The sequence below is a fragment of the Prunus avium genome, chromosome 1 (genome assembly GCF_965620075.1).
Source record: "Prunus avium chromosome 1, drPruAviu1.hap1.1, whole genome shotgun sequence".
In the NCBI taxonomy this organism is placed as follows: Eukaryota; Viridiplantae; Streptophyta; class Magnoliopsida; order Rosales; family Rosaceae; genus Prunus; species Prunus avium.
The window spans coordinates 18,610,208-18,636,569 of record NC_142284.1 but is presented as its reverse complement, the minus strand read 5'-3'; the positions used below and the strand labels follow the sequence as shown (position 1 = coordinate 18,636,569).

The 26,362-nt window shown below is 36.2% G+C and overlaps 2 protein-coding genes and 1 pseudogene across 5 annotated transcripts; 2 read left to right on the top strand and 1 right to left on the bottom strand.

The window, feature by feature from the left end:
* The first annotated feature begins 2,365 nt into the window (after window positions 1-2,365).
* LOC110760042 (protein STRICTOSIDINE SYNTHASE-LIKE 13-like) lies at window positions 2,366-5,105 on the top strand. Its single transcript, XM_088247233.1, has 4 exons — window positions 2,366-2,921; window positions 3,474-3,777; window positions 3,959-4,126; window positions 4,560-5,105. Exons 1-4 carry the CDS (start codon window positions 2,366-2,368, stop codon window positions 4,957-4,959), a joined length of 1,428 nt encoding a protein of 475 aa, XP_088103359.1. The 3' UTR covers window positions 4,960-5,105.
* A 3,958-nt stretch (window positions 5,106-9,063) lies between these two features.
* Window positions 9,064-24,481, top strand: LOC110760052 (ARM repeat superfamily protein). Of its 4 annotated transcripts, XM_088255901.1 has the most exons (21): window positions 9,064-9,202; window positions 9,337-9,394; window positions 9,728-9,893; window positions 10,343-10,417; window positions 10,767-10,882; window positions 11,322-11,436; window positions 11,842-11,970; window positions 13,218-13,265; window positions 13,465-13,667; window positions 13,762-13,958; window positions 14,042-14,331; window positions 16,906-17,055; window positions 17,145-17,486; window positions 17,599-17,748; window positions 18,956-19,031; window positions 19,864-19,991; window positions 20,114-20,317; window positions 20,990-21,130; window positions 21,203-21,331; window positions 23,122-23,328; window positions 23,944-24,481. In XM_088255901.1, the coding sequence occupies exons 3-21, from the start codon at window positions 9,759-9,761 to the stop codon at window positions 24,100-24,102; spliced, it is 2,994 nt and encodes a 997-aa protein (XP_088112027.1). In that variant the 5' UTR covers window positions 9,064-9,202; window positions 9,337-9,394; window positions 9,728-9,758; the 3' UTR covers window positions 24,103-24,481. The 4 variants fall into 4 exon arrangements, with proteins under 4 accessions (XP_088112027.1, XP_088112030.1, XP_088112032.1 ...); XM_088255904.1 differs by lacking the exon at window positions 9,337-9,394 and having other exon boundaries at window positions 9,066-9,202; XM_088255906.1 differs by lacking the exons at window positions 9,064-9,202; window positions 9,337-9,394 and adding an exon at window positions 9,416-9,616.
* A 55-nt stretch (window positions 24,482-24,536) lies between these two features.
* Window positions 24,537-25,867, bottom strand: LOC110760065 (mitogen-activated protein kinase kinase 9 pseudogene; annotated as a pseudogene).
* Between the last annotated feature and the right edge of the window lie 495 nt (window positions 25,868-26,362).

Genomic DNA, 26,362 nt, shown 5'->3' with positions numbered 1-26,362 from the left:
ACAAATTATGGTAAATATTCAGTTATGCTAAGATACGCTCATATTATTATTCTTCTCCAATATAAAGGTATTTATATAAGTACAAAGATGTGTTAATCCTAAATAAAATAGGAAATATATCTAAATTACAATAAGAAGTAAATCTCTATTACAATAGGACTAAATAATAATTGGTAAGTAACCAAAAATCTAATGAAATAAGGAATCAAAATCCTAACTAAGTAAGGACTCGCCAACACCCCTTCTCTATGCGACCTTTAAAAATCGGAAACTTGTGGAATAAAAAATAGAAAGTAAAGAAACCATTATTGTTTTGACCCCAATAAAAAACCTTAGATAATCTCTCCAAGATTCCTATTCCATCATCTACGTCTCCAAATTCACATCAATCACGCAATTCCCCTATATGAAAATCGACGGGAAATAACAATAATTTCAGTCTAACCTAGTCGTTCCCACCATTCCCTTCTCTACTGTCACCGACAACTGCTTTGAAAAGAAATCATGGTTGAAAAAATCTTGCTTTAAAAAATAAGAGAAATTGCAGATTATTAAAATGACTTATTTATTGATTTGTTTATGAGCTTTATCGAAAATCTCTGTTTACTCCATGACTTTGCAATTGAGTCACGTTGCCCATTCCATCAATTGAGTCACGTTGCCCATTCCATCAATTCAATCATTAACACAATTAATTGGCTGATTTGGCATAAATATTTTAGTAATTCCAACTATTTAAATATTTGAAATCTAAATTAAATATAAAATTAAAAATAAAACATTTGAGTGAGATTTATAAATTCGTTAAAAATCAATACATGAACCCCAGTTTTTTAATGACGTGGACTCCATGTGGACAAAATAAATAATAAAAAATTATTCAATTAAAAATATTAAAAAAGAAAAAGAAAAAGAAAAAGAAAAAGAAAATTGCAAACCCTGTAAATTCTCCTAATTAAGCTCAAATATAACTGAGCATAACTTCTCTTTTTTAAATTAATTTTTTCGTACATCCAGTCCCACCTTATTTTTCTATAAATAAAACCTAATTTTTTTAGTTAAAAGCCCGTAACTAGAATACAACTCATTAACTTACCTAATTAAACTCAAATTTTGATTTATTGCACCTTTTGGATTCCAAAACCACCCCTAATTACGTTGAATTTAGAAAGATTATGTACATTTCTCTCCATGAAATCTGGTTGTAACTGAAGTAGGTATTAATTTGGAAAGGTTTTCAATTTCAACATTAAATTTCATATTCCAAAGTGCCCTACTAACCTTTTATGAATAATACCATGGTATTCTTTGATTTTTTTTTTTTTTTTTGTGTTCAAAAATGCGGAATTTATTGAATTGAGGAATCAAAGTTTATATCTCTTGCTAAAACATTGGAGAGCCATACTGGGCAGAAAGAATCCCAACTACATGTACCCCCAACTCTAGAAAAATACGCGTGTTGCTTTGTTGCATATTCGTGGAGCATATCTAAAGTCTACCCGCTGAAATTGAGGAGCCAAGACCTGAATATCAAAGAGGATGCCTTCGATGTCTGCAACTCCCGTACACTTACGCAGCAACCTCATGTGCTTCTTTGATTGTTTGAGCATATCTTGTTATCTTGAAAATATAATATACCTAATATTTAAATTTTTATGAATAAAAAAATTACTTATTATCTTATGTGTAAAAGAATATACCTATTATTTTTAATGAACCATATAACTATTAATTTTATGTATAAAATAATAAAATAATAGGTATACTTTTTAAATTTTTTTTAAATAATAATGTACCTATTATGTGACTGATTTAAATATAAAATTTAGTTATTTTCCTTTTCTTTTATAAATGATAATATACCTATTAATTATTTCAATGTACCTATTATGTGCGTACTTATTATTATTTTTTTTCTATGAACAGTATACCTCTTATTAATCTTATATATTATACATATTTGATAGCGACTCCCAGTCACATTGTACCTAGCCTGCAAATCCCCCTTCTCTATGCGACCTTTGGAATCAGAAACCTGTGGAATAAAAAATAGAAAGTAAAGAAACCATTATTGTTTTGGCCCAAAAAAAAAAATCTTAGATAATCTCTCCAAGATTCCTATTCCATGTACAACTAGGAGATTAGAGAAACTGATTCTCTATAAATAGGAGTTCAATGAGAAACTGATTCTCAAATCTCTCAAATATTTCTTCCTATTGATATTAATAATCAAATGGAAGAAGCTGCTAAGCGCCTCCTCTCCAAAAAGAGAGAGGAGTTTCCCGAATGTTGTAGACTTCGCAACGTCTGCCCCATCCTCTTACTGGTGAGCGTTTTCTCGTGTATGTCGATACTTTTCTACTTAATGGCGTTGCAGCACCGCTTGCTAGACGTTAGGTCCCCGGAGTTCCGGCTTGACTCGGTAGTTGTGTCCCCGTGCCCACTCACCCCGAGTCTTGCTGTTGCTACTGCTGCTGGTGGCTCCTCCAACAACAACTGGTACTTAACCGCCACATGGGACCTGAGCCTGGTGTTTATTAACCCTAACCACATATTGGGTGTGTCTTACAACAACTTCCGGGCGGGACTCTTGTACGGGGACGAGGAGAAGAAGGACAAACTCATTCTCGCAATGACGCCATTGCCTCTTCCACCTTTAACCAAGATGAGCCAGACCACCATCAACTTCAGCCTGGCAATGGTGAGGTCATATGTGGGCGAGGACATGGCAAATGAATTACTAATGGGAGGCGGCAACGGCGGTTGTTATGGGGCGGCGAGATTAGGGGTGAAGCTATTTGGTGAGCTTATGTTTATGGTGCCGCCGCAAGGCAGTTTTAGTAGAGATCTTTGGAGCCAACAACCTGTCAGAACTACGCGAAAACTCTGCAGCCTTTTCCCCCCACATTATAACGGCACAGGTCAAGGAGGGGAATGCGAAAGTTTCCCTTCACAAACTCCGTGTAGATGTTGACGTTAAACACCTAATTAATTAATTGTTCAGTTGTTCATGTTTTTGGAGTTAGTTAATTTGAGGCACTCTGTTTATGGATTTTTCTAAATTAATATGATGATTTATTTTGATCTATCTTGTAGCTACTCTGATTGATTATTGGCTCTTAATTTTGTTGTCAAAGTTAAGTTCCCATGGAGTTGATTAACCATGAAGGTGTACTGGTTTGTGTCTTGTAAAGAAGCAAATTCATGTAGTTAATGAACTCGTCTATTGTTGTTTTTTCTCTCCATACCACTACTAAATTGCTCATGAGTGCAAATTCATGTACGGTTTGTGTTTGAATTTGAAGATATGATTTGAGGACGCATTGTTAGATGGATGAGCAACGATTTGGGCTGGGAAACGTTCGCGCTTGTAACAACAAATTGGTGTGTGTGGTTTATTTCATTTATGTGTCATATTGTCATTGTGTTTATTTCTCTTAATTATAATATAATAAAATGCTAATTAATTATAGTGGATGCGGGCTTTAAAAGGTCAAAGCAGGTTTGTGCTAAAGGCATTGACTCAACCACACACAAGCAATGGAAGCATGAGAAGAAGTGTGGCCGTCCACTTGGCCTGAGATTTGACAAAGAGAGTGGAGATTTTTACATTGCTGATGCCTATTATGGTCTTTTGGTTGTTGGCCCTCAAGGAGGCCTTGCCACTCCTCTGTCAACCCAAGTGGAAGGGAAGCCTATTCTTTTTGCATATGACCTTGATATCCACAAGAATGGCTCAATCTTCTTCACTGATACCAGCAAGAGATACAACAGAGTGTAAGTATATATAAAAACTACATATATTTGGGGCAGACGTGGGTAGGCCGGTTGGTTAGGATAGTAAACCCGTCCTTTACACCCAATTTTGAATTCCCCTCCCAATAGACTTGTATTAAAAAATACATATATATTTGATTTACTGATCCTAATTAATTAGTGGAAATTAATCAAATTGCAGGAACCATTTCTTTATACTATTGGAAGGAGAATCCACTGGCAGGCTTCTGAGATATGATCCTCCCACCCAAACAACTCATATTGTCTTGGAAGGTTTGGCTTTTCCAAATGGGTTGCAGCTTTCTAAGGACCAAACCTTCCTTCTCTTTACTGAGACCACCAACTGCAGGTAATAATAATAAAACCTGAGGCCTTGGATTTTTTCGTGGAGGACAAAGCTAGGAATCTTAAGTTATCAAAATCAGCTTGAACATGTCCCAAGTTTAATTTCTATATTCAACTAGTGTTGTAAAAGTTAAGGAATTCCTGCCAAACTCAAAGCAAAATCCTTACAAGAAAAATACCTTGTGACAAAATGTCTTTGACCACCATATCGGTTTCAACTCAATATATATCTTTTAACAACACACTTTTTTTTTAATAGTCGAAAAGGGCTTTTTTCTTGTAGTGAATAATAATTATATATATATATATATATATGTGTGTGTGTAAGATGCCCCATTTATGAAAATCAGCTTGAGTATATATTCCAATTTGAGCTAGTACCTTGGGTACAATTTAATTCCAACCAATATTTCTACTGGTTGATTGAATTTTTGCAGGCTAATGAAATATTGGCTAGAGGGTCCTAAAAATGGGACAGTCGAACTTGTTGCTGACCTTCCAGGTTTTCCAGACAACATAAGAATAAATGAGAAAGGCCAATTCTGGGTTGCCATAGATTGTTGCAGGACCCCAGCACAAGAAGTCCTCTCTCACAATCCATGGATACGAAGTGTCTACTTTCGCTTGCCGATCCGAATGACCTACTTAGCGCGATTTATGGGGATGAAGATGTACACATTGATCTCCCTCTTCAATGAGAAGGGGGAAATTTTGGAAGTTCTCGAGGATCAAAAGGGTGCCGTTATGAAACTTGTGAGTGAAGTTAGGGAAGCAAAGGGCAAGCTGTGGATTGGAACTGTGGCTCATAACCACATTGCCACCATTCCTTACCCTTAAGAATCATTTGGGTCTGTAGATGAATATCTTTGTTGTTCATACAAGCCTTTTAGCAACAGTATCTTAAATGGGTGGCTTGATTTATGATTTGTGTAACAGTATTGATAATTAGATGATTTGAGGTTTGTGGCTTTTTATTATTATTATATTTAATGTTATAAAGGGTACAAATTAGATTATAACTAATTATGTCGTGTGATTGGAAATCATGATATAAAGGGTACAAATTAGATTATAACTCAATAATCAAAATATACATGGAAAGAGACATTGGAGTATTGGATAGGATTGCATTCATATTTGGAGCTTTTTATTTATTTAGTTTTTCTATTTAAACCTCACACTTTTCTTTGTTTATCCCAATACTTAAATCATTAAGCTCTTAAGTTTTATTATTGTGTAAAAAGACAAAAAAGGTCATCCAACTTAATACTTAACCCTACTACATCTATACACACACCCCACACACCCGACCACTCTTCATATTAAGTTTTAGAAAAACACAAACTCCTTTACACCCTATTGCTAGATTATTCTTCTTTTTCAATCCAAGAAACCTACTACACTCTCATCTTCTCTTCACAAACCCTAAATACTGTATGCAAATAATGGCTTGTAGGTCATCAATTGAGGTATATAATATGAGATTATTTCTTGGTTTGGAATTCCTCCCATAATTATTGAAGATGTTGTGATCAAAGACTTATTGTAATTCTGTTTGTTATCAATACATGTTTCTCTTTAAAAAAAAAAAAAAAAAGGCAAAACATTGCATATGACATCATTGACTAATATTATATTGTTTGATCGTAATATGTTTTTATGAATAGTTGATGAGATGCATATGTCATAATATTATATTCAATCATTGACTAATATATATATATTGAATTGTTGAGATGTATTGCTTAATTGGAGTCGTGATTGGGTGTTCGGTGTGGGGTATGAGGTTGATGAGTTTTTTTATTTTTTATTTTTTTGTTGGGTGTGTATTTAGAGGTAGTTTGGGAAGATAGTGGGTTTTTCTTAAAAATTGTGAAAATTTGATTTAGAAGTTGGGATGAACTTAGAATAATTGGTGAATAAAGAGAAGTGCAGAGTTTAAATAGAAAAATCATTTATTTTTTTGGCTTTCACTATACACTAAACACTGAAAAATAAATATTTTCATATATGTGTTTACCTTTGCAAGTGACTCACATCCATCGATGCATTGTGAGTAGAGCTGGGCATAGAGGACTAAAAATCGGCCAAACCGGTTGGACCAAAAACTTGCCAAATAGGTTGAATCGAACTAGTTGGTCCGATTTGGCTTGGTTTTTTTTTTTGTGCACAGTGCATGAATCGGACCAAACTGGTGTTCATGGTTTAGCGCTCAATTCCTGATTTTAAAAACCTCCAGTTAATTTTACCGAACTGGATACATTAAATCATATTTAATTTAATAATTAATTTATACGTGGCTTATTTCTATTGGTTTGTTTTAATGTTATGTACACCTTTGCACAACATATCCTAGCCCTTAGTCATGCAACTTAATCTAGATTGAGTATGGTTCGGTACAGCATATCCAAACCTTAGAATATGGTTCGGCGTACGATATTTTAGAGCCAAAACCAAACTAAATCAAACTGAGCCTAGACCTAATTGTGAGATTCCGCAGGACCGCATGCAGAAGCATTCCTATTAACAAAATACATGGGCAGATAACAAAATTTTAAAAGTTGGTAAGGATATTTCGATTAAATTTGTTTGGATTTCCTTAAAAGCTAGCAAAAGGGTATTTTCTCCAAGGGAACTCACACAATTATATAATGTGTAGTTAGAACCTAGAAGCCAGGTCATGGGATTAGGATATGCTTTTGTTAAACAACCTCCATCTCCGTGTAATAGTTATTGCGAAAGTGGATGAACCAACCAATTTTGCTTTGTTAATGTAGGCCAGCATGTCAGCTTCTTTAAGGCACCGAAAAGCCTTTACCAATCATTTTCACAATAAAAAAAGTAAGAGAAAAAAAAAATTATATATTAACAAGACTGATCTGATTGCCTTTTGCTTTCTTTGAACAAGACAAAGCCTGCCATAGAAGATCTCGAACAACAGAAACTAAAGTTAAATTCAGACCAAAAAATAAAAAAATACTAGCATATACACTTTTTTGTTTTAAATAAAAATTTTGTTTGTCAGATTATTATGCTCATAAGAAAGGAATTTAGCATCTATGCGTAACTTTCAAAAATCTAGAGAAAAAAAAAAAAGAAACACAAGAAAACAATAGAAGAAACAACTCACGTCACTTGGAACAACTCCAAGGGGAGAAGTTCTTGTATGGGGGTCCGCCTGCGATATGCGGCAACTCCTGACAGTAGGTGGGATTCACATGTAAGTGCCGCTTGTCAAGGACAAAAACTTCCATGTGTGGCTGGATGTCAGGTTGATGAGAAAAACTTACTTATATCAGGGATACCAAACTAATCGCATATTGATATGTGATTGATTTGAGATACCGTCAATTGGCATCCCAAGTCCCAGTGAGATACAAGAGTAGCTCTCTTTTTCTTTTTCTGTTTTTTTTCTTCTTTTTTTATGATTAAATAGAAACTTCATTAGATAAATTTCAACGATACAATCAAAGACATTAACAAGACATCTAAAATACCAATCCTAAAAGGGCAACAAACTAACATGCTACAGGCAAAACTAACACGGACAAAAGCTTCAATAAAACTACTAGTCCACATTACCACAATTAACCATAAGCTCAAACAAAGCTCACAACTCATGAGCCTAGATGAACCCTATCACCATCACCTGAAGTACGATTTAAATTTGGGTTGAAAAATAACTTTGCCATAAATACATAATAATACTTACTTTTTTATTTTATATTTTATACAAGTGATAGTTGAAACTACTCTAAATTAATTTATATTACACGAAGGAAAAATCAAACATAAGTGATATGAACAACTAGCCTAACTCACGTTGTAAATATCATTTACCATTAGAAGTGAAAAACATAGTCACTTTATGCTTTTTATTATTAAAAAACGGTCCAAATTGTGACCAAAAGCAAAAGCCACTAATGGAGCCGTCGCATTAGAGGATGCTTTTGCTCTATAGTTGTCAAAATATGACTAAAAGCTTTAATTTAAAGTCTTGTACAAAACAAAGTGGCAAGAAAGTCAAAAAGAAATATTTGAGGGACGTTTCCATCATGCAATCAGAGAAAGTACACCCTTAATTCTCGGGACTTTTGCCTTTTATTTGCTTATTTATTTTTTTTTGTGCATCAACTGTTTTCACTAGTGGATAAATTAAAAAAATTCCACATAGTTTAATTGTATTTTTGTTACATTAGAACGGATAGAATCCTTACTCATTCCCGTATTCTAACCAAAAATATTTTTATAGAGATTCAATTGTAACCCAAAAAAAAAAGTGTATGGAGACTATAAATACTTTGCAAAAATATGTAGGTAGACAGTTAGGTTGCCAAAACGACTATTAGGTATGACAGTCAGTAATACTTTATATGTGTGTATTTGGGTATTTATATATCCTTCTTTTTTTCAAAAAAAATTTTTGGGGAAAAAAAGAACGGAAAAGTTGGGCATTATTATTAAATTATAGTACTTTTTAAGTTTTAAAATCATCCGAGTGCACGATGTGAATGATCGAAATGTGAAGACCAAAAGTAACTTTGGTCCTTGTTGATTTTATCACTTTAGTTCCTGTAGTTTTAATTTTATAAATTTTATTATTGTAGTTTTCAATTAAGAAATATACAGATACTTTTCAATTTCTGTCAAATTCCTTTAATTTTCTTTTTATTGTACTACTAAAGAATATATGAAAAATTATAATTTATTTGAAATTACACCCATATATAATACACAAATTTACTAAATAGGATTTCAAGTTTTGATATCATATAGAAACACAAGGGACTTGTAGCTTAATAGCATTTACCCTTAGCACTGAGATCTTAGGTTTGATTTTTCCATACCCAATATCGCTTGTATAAAAAAAAACATTAAAAGAGAAATATAAAAAAGTTTGTCAATAAAGAATAAGAAATAGCAGTTTTATAATAATTTGTTTGATTTATTTTGTAATTATTGCACAAGGAACCAAAATCCAATTTAACAGACATTTTTTCCATATTAATGCCCGAGAAAGAGAAAAGACAAAGCCTGGGGGGATTTGACGCCTCTGCCTCCCCCTTGGCTATATTCTAAGGTAAATTCACCAATTTGTTTTTTCCAATTAATAATTCCAATTATTTTTCACGTCAATGTTCTGGAAATAAATTGATATTACAATTAAATTTGAAACGTTGTTTTTGTCAACTTTTGGCGTCCTCGGTACTCTAGATCGCGATCGCAAGCCATTAATTGTGCCAAAAAGTGGAATTATCTGCGTTTAGAATTGGTATGTATCGGTTTGTCTTTGGGAATTTGGCTTCAATTTGTTGGAGTTACTATTTTTTTCTGAATTCTGAACTATCTCGAGCCTTCAATTTGTCGGTCGTTTTAATTCTTAAGACGTTCAAAACGCATTTGGGAACTTACAAACGTCTCCAATGCTGCTAAGCTTAACTGGGTTTTGAGCTTTTGCTTTGGACTTTATTGACAAGACTATGAGAACACATTGGTTTGAAAGTTCTGATGAATTTTAGATGTATTTGATCATACGGGTTGTTGAGTTTTCCGCAAAATTGTATATATGAAGTTTTGATTTTGAGTTTGATTTTTTTTGGTGTAGAGAGGGGGTTTGAATTTATTTTCGTTAAACAATGGGGGTTATGTCGAGGCGGATTGTGCCCGCCTGCGGGAACCTCTGCTTCTTCTGTCCTTCAATGCGTGCAAGGTCAAGACAGCCCGTGAAACGCTACAAGAAGTTGCTCACTGATATCTTCCCTCGTAATCAGGTTAATTCTCAGCTTATGTTATGCAATCTCATTTTACGCTACAAAAAGATGGATACTTTCTCTTGCAGAAGAAGTTTGGGTTGAATTAGCAGTTTTAGAACAACTTATGTATGAAGTGACTACTTAGTTGCTCAGTGTTGGTTCTATGATTTTTGACAAGGTGATACTTTGGTGCTTATGAGTTAGATCTCTAGTCTTGTATATAAATTTAATAGGAATGGAGAGTGTGTTGTCAAACCATGCAAACGATAATCACTGTAAGCTTCATTTCTGTTGCTACTACTGCAACGGCGACTTCTTTGATAAGTTATTTTGTAGGTCTTAGTTGAGACTGAAAAATAAGTTGAAGCTTTGTTGAGAGATGTTAGCTTCATGCTTCTTTAAATCCATGCCGTTTTGATGGTTTTCACACCTGATTTATTGCTTATTCTGAAATATATACCTGGCAGGATGCTGAACCAAATGACAGGAAAATTGGGAAACTTTGTGAGTATGCTTTGAAGAACCCACTGCGAATTCCCAAGGTGCTTTTGGATTTCTTGTAGTCTCTTTGACGAGTTCTGGTGTAGAGTTTGAAGTTCAAAACTACCACATAATGTTTTCTAATTCAATACTTCATTCCATCCATTTCACAAAGATTCTATTTGATTTTCTATGGCTAGTTGTATTTGAAACAAGTTCCAATTTTGGTTTGTAAACTGTTTGAAATGGCACTAGACTCAGATATCAAGAAAATTTGTTGGTTTTCAAATTCTGTTGAATGATGCAAAAATCATGATTCATGCCTGATTGTAAACTTTTGGTTTAAGTGCCTACTTATAAGAAGAAGCATCTTCTATTCCATCTTATGTCTTTCAATCTTTCTCCCCACAGATCACTGATAACCTAGAGCAAAGATGTTACAAGGATTTGCGAAATGAGCACTTCGGGTCTGTTAAAGTGGTGCTATGCATTTATAGGAAGTTGCTATCATCATGTAAGGAGCAAATGTAAGTCTGAAGTAGCTTAATCTTATAATGGATTGGGATTTCAGTAAGCGAAGCTTCAAAGTCATAAAAGATAACCTTATACCAGGGAAAGTGTATTATCTAGTTGACTACAACATGGATACCATTGGATCATGTGCAGACACCCAGAAACACTTGCCCCAAAAATTAAACTATTATTAATTTTCCAAAAGTCTACATTCGCTTCAGTATTTTGATCATGTTTATGATTTAACTTATGCATCAAGGAGGAAAGCATCATTCATGCGAAAAGGGTGAGACTGAGACAGTTCATAAGTTCATAACCAACCCTTCTTAGGCTTGTTCTGATATTTATATGTTTATCCCATATAAAAAGTTCATATCTTAACATTAGGTGCTCTAATATGCTTAGTTCACTATGTTGTTTTGTTAATTCATTTGTGCTCTTCAATGGTTGCAGGCCACTATTTGCCAGTAGTTTACTAGGAATTGTTCGGATTCTTTTGGAACAAAGTCGACATGATGAAATGCGGATTCTAGGTTGTAATACTCTCGTTGACTTTATAAATAGCCAGGTAAATGATAAATACAGAGGAGAAGTTTAGACTTTGGGGTATATTATACTTGGTAGGTTTGCATGTAAGGGCTTTAAAATGGGTCCCATAGAAAATTCACCATCTCATGAATGGAGTTTGTAGTTATTGAAAGGAGATAGCAGTCTAGATGATGTTCTCAATGTTGACAATGAAAGAAATGTGAGTGGTTGAAGGGAATGTCTACACATCAGATTACTCAATTCTGAAATTGTATATGATGTACAAGGACCTGTTGCATATTGCTTGGATTACTTTAGACCATTGTGTGACGAGTTGTATTGTCTCTAGGTTTACTGTATATATGTCATGTCATGATGTCATAGATCCTATGCTTTACTTTTTCCATTTGTTGATTGAAACTGACACTTTCAAATAAATGTGTAGATTGATAGTACACATATGTTCAGCCTAGAGGGCCTCATTCCTAAACTTTGTCAAATGGCTCAAGAAGTGGGAGATAATGAAAGAGCTCTACGTCTTCGTTCAGCCGGACTGCAATCTCTGGCTTTTATGGTACATTCCCTTTTTCTAGCTTAGCTTTATTCTCATATGGATTTGGGGATACATGCAATCTCTGGCTTTTATGTTTACGTTCAGACTCGATCTTTGTAAAAGTACCCAAACATATGTATTAATGGTCATAACCATATGTACATGTATCATATATCTATGTTTCATGTCATTAGTAATTATTTTTGCATTCTCTCTTTAGATTATTTTTGTTTTAAGAAGTACATTAATCTCTTGTGATGTTCACTATTCCCATACTTAACAGTTGTTATTGTTAAAGTATGTTATAATTAGGATTTTAACATAGTTAGAATGTTTGGTTTCCTTTTTTTGGTAGGTGGCTGATTTGGTTTCTTTATGTTAAGTAATTTGGTTTCTTAAATTAAGTGATTTGGTTGTTATTAAGTTTCCTATTATAATTAGAGTTGTACTATATTAAAAACCTTTTAGAGTTGGCTTATTCTCCCTCTCTCTCTCTCTCTCTCTCTCTCTCTCTCTCTCTCTCTCCACCAGTCTTAGGAAAACATTTAAGATTGGAAAATTTAAAATCATTACTAAAGGGAAGAAATAATGAAATTATATGTGGCATGGTTTACATGACTTCAACTGAGGGAGACCACCGTTTTGGTACCAACTGATGTGTAAATGCCACGGCAATTAATGTTAGCAGCTAGTTACTCAACCTTTCACCTTCCTTCGCTTACTCTCTCTCCCTCTATCCGCACCACCCACCAGCAAAATTCTCTTCCCACTCTCCGTCTTACCCAGAGTTACCGGGGTCGCAGGTTCCTCATCTGAACCCCGATCTGGATTGCGACCCAAATTGGTGGATTGAGTGATGACTGTTTGGTTTTGAATGACTGACTTTATGGCCCTTCATTTAATGATAAAACTCTTCCCTATGCATCATTAATGCTGGCATAATAAACTGATGAACTAAGAAACTGAGAATGTCGATAACGGTGTTTACATGCAATACTGTTAACTCTGACTTTGATGAGAGTTGACTGCTTACAGAGTTTTCATTTGTTTTACTAATTGCTTCTGTACAGAGATGTATATTTATTGTGCACTTTTCTGACTTATTATTTGATATTTTGATTTGCTAGTTATCATCATCCTTTCATAGACCATGTTTTCTTTTTCTTCGTTTTACTGTCATCTTTGGTCAGTTGACTTAGAAAATCTGATTATGTTATCTCGCACATTATGATTTCTCCTTTTCTTTGTACTTCACTATTTCTTTTTAGGTGTGGTTCATGGGTGAGCACTCTCATATTTCAATGGACTTTGACACTGTGAGTAATCTGAACCACATGTCGCACCTGTTATTTCCAATTTTGATTTAAGCAAGGAATGTGATAGTTTGGCTATCATGAAAAGTAATATTCTCTTTTGGATGTGTTCTACGAAGTATAGTTCAGTCTTTGAAACATGGCCAAATGAGTGCAGTTGACTTTGCTATCAATTTGAAACTTTTTCTCTGTTCTGGAATAGATCATATCAGTGACTTTGGATAACTACGCGGATATCCATACTAAACCTGGGAGTGCAATGGAAGACAGACAATATTCTGAGTCTCAGGACCAATGGGTTCAAGGAGTGCTTAAAGCAGAAGTTCATGATTCATCTTTTCCAGTTATTAGTCAGAAGGTTCCTTCACTTCCAAACCTGAAAAACCCTGAATTGGATCCCACAATGTTAGTTCTGCTTTTCCTATAATCTCTTTCATGTGTCACTAGGAAACAGTTTCTGTTGCCATAACATTATTTGATTCTTGTGCCATTTTCTCAGCGATGCCAACAAGAGTCCCTCTTACTGGTCTAGGGTTTGCTTGCGTAATATAGCCAGATTGGCAAAGGAAGCTACAACAGTGCGTCGAGTGCTTGAACCGCTTTTTCAAAGTTTTGATGCTGAGAACCATTGGTCCCCAGATAAACCACTTGCCTATCATGTTTTGATGTATCTGCAGTCACTTTTGGAGGAATCAGGTTTGGATTTTGTGCTTTCTTTTTTTATCTTTTAAACATTATGTGTGGATATAATTGATATATGCGGTTTACTTGAACATCAGGAGATAATTCCCATTTGTTATTACATATATTGGTCAAGCATTTGGATCACAAGAATGTTGTCAAACAACCTCGCCTACAAGCTGATATTGTTAATGTCACCACACAAATAGCACAAGGTGCTAAGCAGCAGGCATCAGTTGCGATTACTGGTGCAATATCTGACCTGATTAAACATTTACGAAAATGCCTGCAAAATCAAGCTGAGGTCTCGAGCCCTGGGAGTACAGATAAATGGAACCCAGATCTTCTGTCAGCACTAGAAAGATGTACCTCACAGCTATCGAATAAGGTTTGTCACTTTCAAATATAGGGTAAAAGAACTTAAGAATTCTGTGAATATTTTGTAAGAATCTTCGTGGATGCAGAAATGAAAGTTTAGGGGAAATTTCATGGGGTATTTTTGTTTGTTCAAGTATGTTGTTTTACTCTCTCTCTCTCTTGGTAATCAATTGGCGATATAGATTACACAATGAGGGCGTAGCTTCTGCACCCTAAAATACCCTGGTGTTTTTGTCGGTTCAATTAGTGAGCCCGTTCTAGAATTGTATAAGCACTTGTTATTTTGACTATATGATGCAATAGCCAAAACTTGGCTAGAGAAGAATTGTCCTTTGGTGAAGAAGCCCTGGACTAAGCATCTCATTTTCATGAAGCGTCTTTTGGTCCTATGAGTGTTAGTTATTTGTTGTTTAACCTGCACTTTCTTTAGTTTAGGTGATTTGGAAGGAAGGGATGTGATAATCCTTCCCTTTCATTGTTTGGTTTGGAAAGGTTCATGAGATGAGCAATCTTTTAGGTTTTGGAATCTGACCCCCGCCCACACACACACAAGCTGAGGGATTTAGGAACACAGTCAATCTTCTTGAATCTCAGGAGGACCACTAGTTTCAAGGAGGGTTAAAACCAAAGGTTCATGATTCATCTTTGCAGGTTTAACTTTTTTGGTAAGGAAGTGGAATTATCAAATCTAGTGTTGGTTCAGAAAAAGTTAACTAAAGAGTTGGATTTATCAAACTTTTTGTGGAATCGATGGTCTTTGCAGACGTTCAACTTTTGTAGCTTTTATTTGAAAGAGGATGGGCACCAACACATGACACTCCAATGCTCATGTCAGTGTCAAGTGGGATTTGAGTGATTCTAAGGTTCTATGTTGCATACCTGGATTTCTGCAATCAATCCCTATGCGTAGGCTTGAAGATAGGTCTTGGCCTCCACGCCACTGTGATCCCATTTCTAAGCTCGTGGATCACATTCCCGATAATTTGGTCATGCATGCCTACACGCAAATTCGTGCATCCCGAATTTTAGGGATGTTGATCTCTTCATTTCTAAAGGGGATGATTGGCCTTGATCAAATGATCATCAGAGGTATGGTGTCACTTGAGTTCGTCTACTCTAATCTGATTGGACACATACGTGGTCACATTCAGATATGTGCATGAGTTTTGTTCGTATCTCATATTTGTTTATATTTTGACCCTGTTTTTTCGTTCTCAATTTATTTAATTGGTCTCTGTCTCCCATTTTCCCATGTGTTTAGTCATTCTATTGCTAGGGTCAAGTTTCCCATTCATTTCTACTCCTTGTAGTGTACTCAGATTCTTAGTTATTCTATCAACTTATTTTTCCCCTTCAAAAGTTTCTGCGTATTTACTCGTCCTGCCGTTCTCTGTATTCATAATCTTAGTCATCCTTGGTTGCATGATAATGACCTGCACCTGAATATCCTTTGCCATCTCCTTTGCTATCAAAGGTAGTTGCTCTTAACCAGGAACAAAAAATACGAAGTTTTCACAAGGCAGGCCTTGTGTAAAAGATGTTTAACTAGTTTTGTCCCAAAATGAGTAACATCACGTCACAATTCCATTCCTAGTTTATGCTTGAGTCCATCTTCTTCTACTATTCCTTTATTTTCAGATGGCGAAACTTGAATGATAAAAAAGTAGGGGAGTTATCTGTCTAAGAAAATGCGGCTGGTCCATTTAGGCATGAAAAAAAATATGGAGGGTGGGTTCTTCATGAGTTTTCTCTCGCAAATCTTGTTCTCTTTCTTTCCGAGCCCTCTCAAGCAGTTGGAAAGCTAAAGTGCCACCTAAGGGCCTAAGGCACGGGTTTTAGCTTGGATTATTGCTCATGGAAAGGTGAGTACCTGAGACATGGTGAAAGGAGGGGACCCAATCTGTGTCTGTCTCCTTATTAGTATGTGATGTGCAAAAATGATGCAGAAAGTTTGAACCATTTGTTGCTCCACTGCCCAGTTGCACAGTCCTTGTGGATGAGATTAATGAGAAAGACCAGTTTGAGTTGGACAATTCCAGGATCTTGTGATAATTTGTGTGAGAAGTTTAAGGTTTTTTTTTGGTTGTTGAAGGGAGGAGAGGGGTTTAGTGATATATGTGCTATATTTGCAATTTATTGCGTGGTTTGGATGCAGATAGAAGATTTTTTTGAAAGTGTAAGAGGAGAGAGGGGGAGATGTGGACCTTTAGTTGGACAGAGTTTGTTTTTTTTGGTCATCTTGTGGGCTTTGGTTTCCGGAGTTTAGGGACTGGTCTTTTCATGCTATTTATTTGGATTGGAATACTGTTGCCTTGTAATTTTTTTTCGTTGGTTTGCTTTCACTGTTTTTTTTTTTCTTGTTTTAGTTTCAGAAAGTTTTGGCCCAAAGGTCAATTTTGCATTGAAAATACAAAATACAAAATGAACTTGGAAATCAAACAGACTTCAGTGGATACTGGTCATGAACAAGCACGTTATCGATTTTTATGTGTTGCATTTATTATTGTATTTGTTTTGCTTTTGGGTAGGAATGAACCACTTTTTCTGTGTTGGTACGCTCAGTAATACTGTTTCTGATTCACAGGTTGGAGATGTGGGACCCATACTTGATAAGATGGCTGTGGTGCTAGAAAATATTCCAACAAATACAGTTGTAGCTAGGGCGACAATCTCTGCTGTTTATCTAACTGCAAAGATGATATCTTCTGTTCCTAATGTATCATATCACAAGAAGGCAAGGCCACTTTCTTTTGTTGCACTATACTACTTCATTTTCTAATCATGTTAAACCGTCTAAGTGTTTTGTACTCATAACCTGTTCAGGCTTTTCCTGATGCTCTATTTCACCAATTACTCCTTGCAATGGGCCACCCAGACCATGAAACACGAGTTGGAGCACACTGCATTTTCTCTATGGTGCTTATGCCGTCTGTGGTTGCTCCTTGGTTAAAGCAGAAAATGAACCCTTTGCAAGCTGTTTCAGCATCTGTTTCTACATTGCAGAAGGTAAAGGATGGAAGTTTCTCTATTCAGGATGAAGGGAAAGACACGGGAGCATCGTTGAATGGAGAACTGGAGAAAGAGGGATGTGAATTATCAGATGTCTATGAGAAACGATTTGGTCAATCTTACAGCTTCAAGAGTGCTTTGACTTGTGGAAGAACAGTATGTGATCTTAAACTCAGTCTATCAATTTAATAAGTCCAAATTCTCTGTTTTTGTTAAGGGTAAGTATTTAATTCAAATCTAATTAAATATCTTATCTGAAAACCTCCAGGAACTAACTTCCCTTCGGTTAAGTAGTCACCAAGTGAGTCTTCTGCTTTCATCGATTTGGATTCAGGCAACATCTGCAACGAATACTCCTGAAAATTTTGAGGCAATGGCCCACACTTATAATGTTGCTTTACTGTTCACACGATCAAAGGTCAGATCTTGGGTATATTATATTTTATGATTATTTCCTAACACCGTTTCTTATCTTTTAAATGGTGCACTTTTGGATACTCCTAACCTTGCTTCCTTGTATTTTTGTCAAAAAATTCTTAGTGAAAATAAAGTCTCTAATAGTTCATATTGCGTTGTATTTGTAATCTGCTTCCCGGGTTTATCCTGGCTTCTTTGAATGAACAAATGATCACTTATGAAAATAAGTGTAATTGTCAGATGTAGTGATGATATATGTGTGCATGCCTATGTACATTTGGGCTCACTTGTCAATGGCTATCAGTTTCTCTATGGAATCTGCAGCGTTAGAATCCGCTTAATGACATTCTGTATAATTTTGTTCATTTTCCAAGTTCAAACTATCATAAGAGGTTCTTGGTATAACCTACATCAAGTAAAGACCTTCAAAAGAAGATTTTATAAGGTTGAAAGTCCATTTTCTTTGGTCATGTACAAAGGCTCCATGGAAATGGACCGATCTGAACATATGCATAGAAAGGACCCAAAACTGGAGGACATAGCACCACTACACTTCCTTGACCAAAAAAAAAAAAAAAAAAGTACCATCGCACTTCAGTCTCATCTGCTCCTCTATACCGTATAAAGGACATGGCTCCTCCAGATCTGCCATTGTCGTGTCGCCTAACTACCTTGATTGCCATCATCTTTCTTCTTATCTGCAAACCTAGATATCAGAATGAAGAGCTAAAATAAAAATAAATAAAAACAACTTTAGAAGATTTGTGGTGTCAGATGACTAGAGAGGGCTTTATGAGGTTTAAAGGATAAAATTTTGAAAGCTGTGCTGAAATAGAAATTCATTTCCCCAAGTGGCAGAGCAACACTTGGGGGTGCAAATTGGTGACTTGGGTTAACCCTATTGCAGCTGGGTGATACTAACAACAAAAACTGGGCATTCCTTTCAGCTGGTAAAGTGGATTTTTATGTTAGGCTGTGGTTACCTATGATTTAAGCTGCAGTTAGCAATGAACTTTACAGTTAGAAAGTACCATGAATTGGATTTTGAAGAGAGTTCTAGAGTGCAGTTGTCATAGAAAGGGGATAAAATTGGGTTTTCAGCTCATTTTAATTTGATGGCTTTCTTGCGGTGTGAAAATTATACATTTGTTGTGCTCAGTGGCCTTTTTGAACTCGCTAATGTTTCTATTGCTCTTGACTCTTGACAGGCCTCCAGTCACATGGCTTTAGCAAGATGTTTCCAGCTGGCATTCTCCATTAGGGCTATTTCGTTGGATCTAGATGGTAAGTCGGATATATCATCATATGATACTTTTGATAGGTAACTACTTATCAGGTGCAGAAAATGGATCAGAATGGTAGCACTATAAAATGCAAGTAGGTTTAACGTGCAGATACTTGAATAATTCTATGTCCTTTTCCTGGTCCTGACTAGCCTGATTGATTTTGTGCTGGAGGGCAGCCTTCCTTTTGTTATTTATTAGCTTTAATTTCTTGTTTTATTATAAGAACAAATGAGGGTAAGGATCATTCAGTATAAAGCATTATTTCAGTGTTTACCCTTGTAATCTATCTGCTTAAGTGGTACAATGATAGATAATGATTCTAGGCAGGTTGTATTCTTGAAAGTAGTAATGGGTGGCCTCTCTATGTATTCCTTGAACTTTGTTTATTGCCCTCTTGGTCCTTTTTTTAAAAAATATTTACAAATCATTACTTATGTATAACGAAAAAAAAGAAAAAAAGAAAATAGTGCATCACTTATCAGTTTGCCTAACGTTATCCGTTCATGATTTCAATGAATATCCATCAATGAGAAAACCTTAGCTTTTGTAAATGGAAATCCAATAAATATTTTATTTTTCTAAAAAGTGAAGCTATCAGGACATGGTGAATGCAATCATTTCGATACACCCCTTCACATGTAGGCTCCTGTACTATATCTTTGAGCCTAACATGTGAACCTGGTCTGAGGTTTTGGAATTCAAACATGGGATCTCCTTTTCCAAAAGCCTAAGCTATTAGGTTGTGGTGAACTTTGTCTTGTTGAACAAATCGTTCAAACTTTTTTGTGGTGAAAATATTCTGATATGTTCTTTGTACATGCTGATTGAAGGAGGTTTGCATCCATCTCGTAGAAGGTCTCTCTTTACCTTGGCATCGTACATGCTTGTATTTTCAGCCCGGGCTGGTGACCTCCCAGAGCTTATTCCCATTTTTAAAGCATCTTTGGAAGATAAAATGGTTAATTTCCTTATCATAACATTCAGAATAAGGCCCTTTCATTTTTTTCATAATTTTTTGTTTGAATGTTTATATGTCGCGCTTGACTTTTTGTCAATTTTGTGAATTTTCAAAATTAACAGGTTGATCCCTGTCTTCAGTTGGTCGACGATACCTGGCTGCAGGCAGTTTCTATTGAGTCTTATAAGGAGAAGATATCATATGGATCGTTGCAGGAGGATGAAGTTGCTACATTTAATTCTCTGTCAGCAGTTGAATTAGATGACCAACTATTAAAAGAAACTGTGATATCCCACTTCATGACTAAATTTGCAAAATTGTCAGAGGTGATATTCATGTTCTCTGATATAATCTCTGAAGCTAATGGTTTTAGTGCAACTAACCTTGATTTGGTGGATCCATCAGATGTTTAACAAAGTAATAGAAATTATGATAACTGCGTCAGAGCCCACATAAATTTTTTAACGTGATCAATATCGTGTTTTCGTTTTTCTTTTAAATGATAGAAGTAATGACAATCTCTGGACTAGCAGTCCATGGCAACAGAGACAAAACTAAAAGAGACTCCTTTTACAAGAAGAATCCTTGTTCAAAAGCTGCAAACTGCACTGTAGTTGACCTAGGAAGGTGGAAGATATTGGGTGCACAAACGTACACATGCAAAGACACCACTTAATGTTATATTATATCCCACATTCCAGTTACATTGATTAGATATAAATAAACACCCCTAGCTTGAAACTGCTTCTTAGTTTTATCAACTAATAAGCATGGTTTAATCTTCATGAATTTGGTAGGATAACGTGTACAAGGCTTGACCAGATATTTGTAATTAGACCTTAAATGTTAAGTTGTTTATAATTTGAAGAAAAAGTTCTAACTTTCTAGGAGGTATTTGAGCTTTGGCTATCTATCTGTAATATATTCACACATGATGTTTACACTCACATGTACACACACAGCATTTAACTTTTTCCTTTTTGTTCTCTTCTCTAAAGGATGAATTGTCTAGCATCAAGAAGGAACTCTCACAGGGATTTTCACCTGATGATGCATTTCCATTAGGAGCTCCACTATTTATGGAGACACCACGACCATGTTCTCCTCTTGCCCAGATAGACTTCCCTGATTTTGATGAGGTTTGATTTCTTCTATTTGTGTCTCTATCTTCATGGCTTTCAACTATGTTGCATGACGGGCTTTTCTCTCAGGTGATGCCTCCAGGTTCCTTGACAGACGAAGAAGCCTTCCCTGAACCAAGTGGAAGCCAGTCAGACCGCAAAACATCACTCTCCATCAATACACTTGACATTTTAAGTGTTAATCAGCTCCTGGATTCAGTAAGACAAGCTCTCTTTTATAATCTTCAACTTATTCTGAATTACTTTCAGGATGCCCTATGCTGCATGCTTAGTGGCATAGAGGAACAGCATTGACATTAAGTTGGTGGACCAGTAATTCCATTTTACCTGCTGGTACATCAATTTTATATTTCAGTTGTGGCCCTTGATAAGCATATGAAAGTAAAGAGTTTGGGAAGATGGATACAAGGTGCATTTTGTGTGCTATTGTCTATTAATTGAAAAGTTCTGGGGACAAGAGTAACAAAAAGTGATCTCTTTCCAAAATCTTCTTGAGTGTAGGACATGCTAAAGTTTTGAAAGTTAGGTAGAATTAACAGTATGGCCTTTATAAACACTTAAGGAGGGATACATTTAGGTACATAACTGTAACCATCTCAGAGGAGGAGATCCAATGTGACAAGTAGATCCTCTTCACATAATTTGGCAGGTAGATCAATTAGGATTCTTTGTGGTCTATTAGCTTAGGAAATTTCGCCTGCATATGGTTATTAACTTATGCGGTTGTTGTAAATTTGAGGTTTAAAGGGTTGGGTTGTTGAATAAGAACTTGAAGTGTTTGCAAGCTGATTATCAGATGCGCATTAGTTAAAATAAAATGCAGAACACCAACAGGCTGCCCAAGACTAACATGGGCTAGATTAAAACATAAAGATCTATAAAAATAAGATATAATAGAAACTACTGCATATAATAGAAAAGAACAAATTATGAGAATCCGTGTGGTCAATCCTATGTGATTGAGACAAAGTTAAGGATCATGATCAAAAGATTGTTACTCGATGGCTGAAATTAAAAGGAACCTTGGAAAGGTGCTTGCTGGAAATTTTGGCAGCACGTTATTTCAATTGTTTAAGGTTGATTTGTGGGACTTTTTATACCAAAATAAAAAGGAATTTTTTTAAAAGCTTTTGAAGGTATTTTTGGGCATAAAGGGTGTGGGACAGATTTGGAATTTTAAGTTTTTAATTGAGGAAGATGGTTATAGTTATCTAAGGGTCAGTTTGGTATTGCTGTGATTTTTCAAAACAAGGCTGCTTCTTCTCTGTTGTGAGAATAGTGGGTTGTGAAGTAAAATAGTTTAGTGTTCGCTGATACAGGCTGCAAGGTTTAGTTAGGTGCTGCTTTCCTCTTACAACTTTTTATTTGTATGAAGTTTTTGTGTGTTTTGGAGGTGGAGAGAAGACAAGAGTTTCAAGGACATGAAGCGTTATAGTGGGACTGTTTATGGGATATGGCTAGATTTTGGGCTTTGTTTTAGATTTTGGTTTCGAGCACTTTTCGTGACTGTCCTTTCTTTTAAATATGGATTGCCAAGCTGCTGTTCCTTTCTGTGAGCATTCTGGTTGGCTGTTTTCTCTGTTTTATGTTAGGTTAGGATGGGTGTTGTTTTATGTGTTTATTGCCTTTCGTGTTCTTGGTGTTCTGTTTTAATATAGTTTGAGGGTTCTATCTGTTGTGGACTGCTGGTCTCTACCACCAACATTCTGGTGTTTATTTGTTAAGGCAGATGAATGGCATTTCAAGAGGTTGTACCCTATGTATCTGATGTAGAATGCATTCTGCATCAGTATCCTAAGATGGTTCTAAGAAAAAAACCCTTGTGTCTCCTGCCTAATGTCTAATGATTACGTTGTGTAAATGAGCTTGGTTTTTTCTTTAATTCATGTTATGCAGATTTGCATTCTTCTAAAGTAAAGTATCAGTAGATTCAGTAGAATTTTCTTATTAGCTTGGATATAACAATGTTGGCCTTGTCTTACCACCAGGTCCTCGAAACAGCCCGACAAGTTGCAAGCTTCCCAGTTTCCACAACACCCATACCTTATGACCAAATGAAGAGCCAGTGTGAAGCCCTTGTAACGGGTAAACAGCAAAAGATGGCAGTTCTTCATAGTTTCAAACATCAAGTGGATGCCAAGGCGATAGTCCTCTCCAGTGAATTTGATAACACATGTCCCACTTTACCAACCACGGTTCGTAAATTTATAATTTTGGAATCTATGTTTGTGGACTTCTTAACCAGCTAATTTATATCAGGTTTAAGCCCCTTTATTCACCTTTCCTTTAAAATGAAAAAATAAAATAAAATAATTTCGTAAGGATTAAGAGAGAGTTCATTATTGTATTGATGATTGTGGTGATGATGATGGTGGTGATGTCAAGGTTATAATCTCCGCATCAGAGATTTTGATGTGTAAAAATAGTAGCTCTCAGTATCAAAATGACTCTTCCCCTATCCAAACGTAGTTGTACCCTTCATCCTAATGTTTATGTAACTTGAGCTGTGAGTTGTGTTATGGAAAAATTTATTTCACAAGGTCACAAGGCATGGAGTATATACCACTAGTTGAATTGTAACTTGTACCCTTATTGGAATAGTAATATTTGGCTTAAATTGGAGAGCTTGATAGATATGGTGGTTTATAAATGATAGAGAATGCAAATATGTAATAGAATGAAGGCTGGGTGATTTTGTTATCAATATACATGGTGAAGAACATAATATTGATTTTCTTTTTGGGGTCTGGTTTTGTTTTGATTGTGTGCCTCCACGTGTAGTCGGTTTCAAATGTTTGTGTTTCTTTCAGGCAATGGAACTTTCAAAAGTGGATCTAAAGTTGAAAGACAAGGAGCAAGTTCGACTACAGAATCAACTTGTCCTCTGCTCACGTGAGATTGGGCAGCATTCTTTCAAATTACCACCTTCAAGTCCTTACGACAAATTCTTGAAAGCTGCTGGATGCTAAATGGCACTAGATGTATCTTATGTTTGTATGTAACTTTAGTTCATTTTCCTTTATTCTCTATCTATTCCTAGTAAAAAGTTGGCTATTTTTTCATTCTTTAGCATTATTTAAATTAATTTTAAGTTTGTTCAGCTCTCTACATTTCATGCGCAAATGTAAGAAATGAGCGACGAGAGGTGTTGGTGGAAAAGGCGTCGTCTTACCACACGAGAGTATTATGTTGAGTATTTTAGACTGTATTTGTTAATATATAAATATATGTAGATCTTCGTCCAGTTTGATATATATAGTACTGGAAATTCTTCTTTGTAAATTGTTTGTATAATATTGTTCAAAAATTTATCCACGAGAAAATCTAGCATATACAGCTTTGTATTTTGCTTCCTTTTGTGGTATGCGTCCTTTTTTCTTTCAATTCTATTAATGTATTTTCTATTACCATGCCTTCTTCGGAAGTGCACGATTAGAGTTGGTTCAAATTAGTGGCAGTGCTGATATAAGAAAATGCAGAATGTGAAAAATGGTTATTCAATTGAAAGAATCAGAGGAAATTTGATTTCCATTCTCTTAATCAAGTTTAGTTAAAGTTAAACAGTAAGATGCACATCATCAACTTGAAAAGATTGAAAGGAATTTAAAGAATCCGAATCCGAATCAGGCCCAGTATGTACACAAAACTCGGAACTCTAGAAACGGTAACTCTCTACAGAAAACAAAAAAAATTTGAATTCATGCCAAATCCGGCGACCCCATTAGGAAATGGATATGCTCGGATCTATAGAGACGAATGGGTGGGTCAAAAGCTGAGCGGCTGTCCACCGCTTTTCGGACTCCTTCTGCAAGCAACACTCCATGAAACTCCGAAACTCCTCCGACACCCCCTCGGGCAAGCTCGGCGGCTCTCCGAAACATATGGCGCACATGAGCGTGGCCCAATCGGGTTTCTGACCCGGAGGCAACAATGGGAAGTGACCCATGTAAAGCTCCATCAGGGTCAGCCCTAGGCTCCATATGTCACCGGCGTAGCCGTTGTAATCTCCGCCGTAAGTATCCGGGTCGAATCTTTCCGGGCTCATGTAAGCACAAGTACCCACGTAGGAATTGCAGGCGTCCGAGGTCAGGCACAGGATCTTGCTCACGCCAAAGTCGGCGATTTTCACTTCCATGTTGCTGTTCACCAAAACATTGGCGGGTTTGATGTCGCGGTGGATGATCTTGTTGGTGTGGAGGTAGTTGAGGCCGTTAAGAACTTGGCGGGCGACGTGGGCAAGATTGGGCTCGGAGAAGGTGCCTTGGGCTTTAAGCATGGTCTCGAGGGTGCCGGAGTCCATGTACTCCATGAGGATCCCGATATCTCCCGACGGCTTCTCAAAGATAGCGTGGCAGCGAACGACGTTGGGGGAGTCAGTGCGGCGGAGGATCTCCATCTCGCGGAAGAGCTGACGGCGGACAGTGGGGTCGTTGGAGTGGCCATGAACGAGTTTGAGAGCGTAGATGTCGGAAGTCCGCTTGTGATTTACCTTGTAGACGGTGCCGCTGTTACCGTGGCCGAGGACTTGGAGTTTCTCAAGATCGGCGGCCGAGATAGCACCGAAGGAAGAGTTGTTTGTGACGGCTGCCGTAACAGTGGCGGTGGGAGGGAGGGGAACGGAGAAACATGGGCGGCACTCGGAGGATTCGGGCAAGGGGAGCCGGAGATTAAGCTGGCGTCGTTGTCGAATGAGAGCCATTTGTTTCTAATTTGATTGGGAATGTGTTGGTGGTGTGGGTGTGGAGTGGAGTATATTTATAGGGTTTCCTTTTTCCAAATTGAAGTAGGAGTGAGAAAAGAACTTGCGGGCCAAGCAGCAGGCATTATCCAAATGGAGCCCAATTTTTTCGGTTTAGGATAATTTTGTTTTATTAACTAATGTAAACATAATTATTTACATTTGAACTTCAAAGCATTTACTGCAGCTATGATTTGTTCATAATCTTGTTAAATCCATACCCATAAACACTTAATAGTTATCTGCCAATTTCATTTGCTTTGGTGCGTACATCTTGTATCTTTTGCAATAAAATTGACCACCTTTGGGAGTAATCTGCTTTTTATAATTAAATATTTTATCACTTTAAAACACTCGCAAAAAGAAAAAAAAAACAGTGCAGGATAAAGATTTCAACATAAAACTCAATTTATCTTCAGTGCTGCTATTTTTACCCCGTTCTATTTCCCCACTCACCATTAAAATTTGTAAAAACACAATTTTCTATATCT

Coding starts and splice junctions, on each gene's coding strand:
- LOC110760052 (XM_088255901.1), top strand. CDS start 9,759: ATGGGGGTTATGTCGAGGCGGATTGTGCCCGCCTGCGGGAACCTCTGC. Junction 11,437..11,841: donor TTGACTTTATAAATAGCCAG/GTAAATGATAAA, acceptor ATAAATGTGTAG/ATTGATAGTACACATATGTT. Junction 19,032..19,863: donor TATTTCGTTGGATCTAGATG/GTAAGTCGGATA, acceptor TGCTGATTGAAG/GAGGTTTGCATCCATCTCGT.
- LOC110760042 (XM_088247233.1), top strand. CDS start 2,366: ATGGCGTTGCAGCACCGCTTGCTAGACGTTAGGTCCCCGGAGTTCCGG. Junction 2,922..3,473: donor CCCACATTATAACGGCACAG/GTCAAGGAGGGG, acceptor AATTAATTATAG/TGGATGCGGGCTTTAAAAGG. Junction 4,127..4,559: donor ACTGAGACCACCAACTGCAG/GTAATAATAATA, acceptor GAATTTTTGCAG/GCTAATGAAATATTGGCTAG.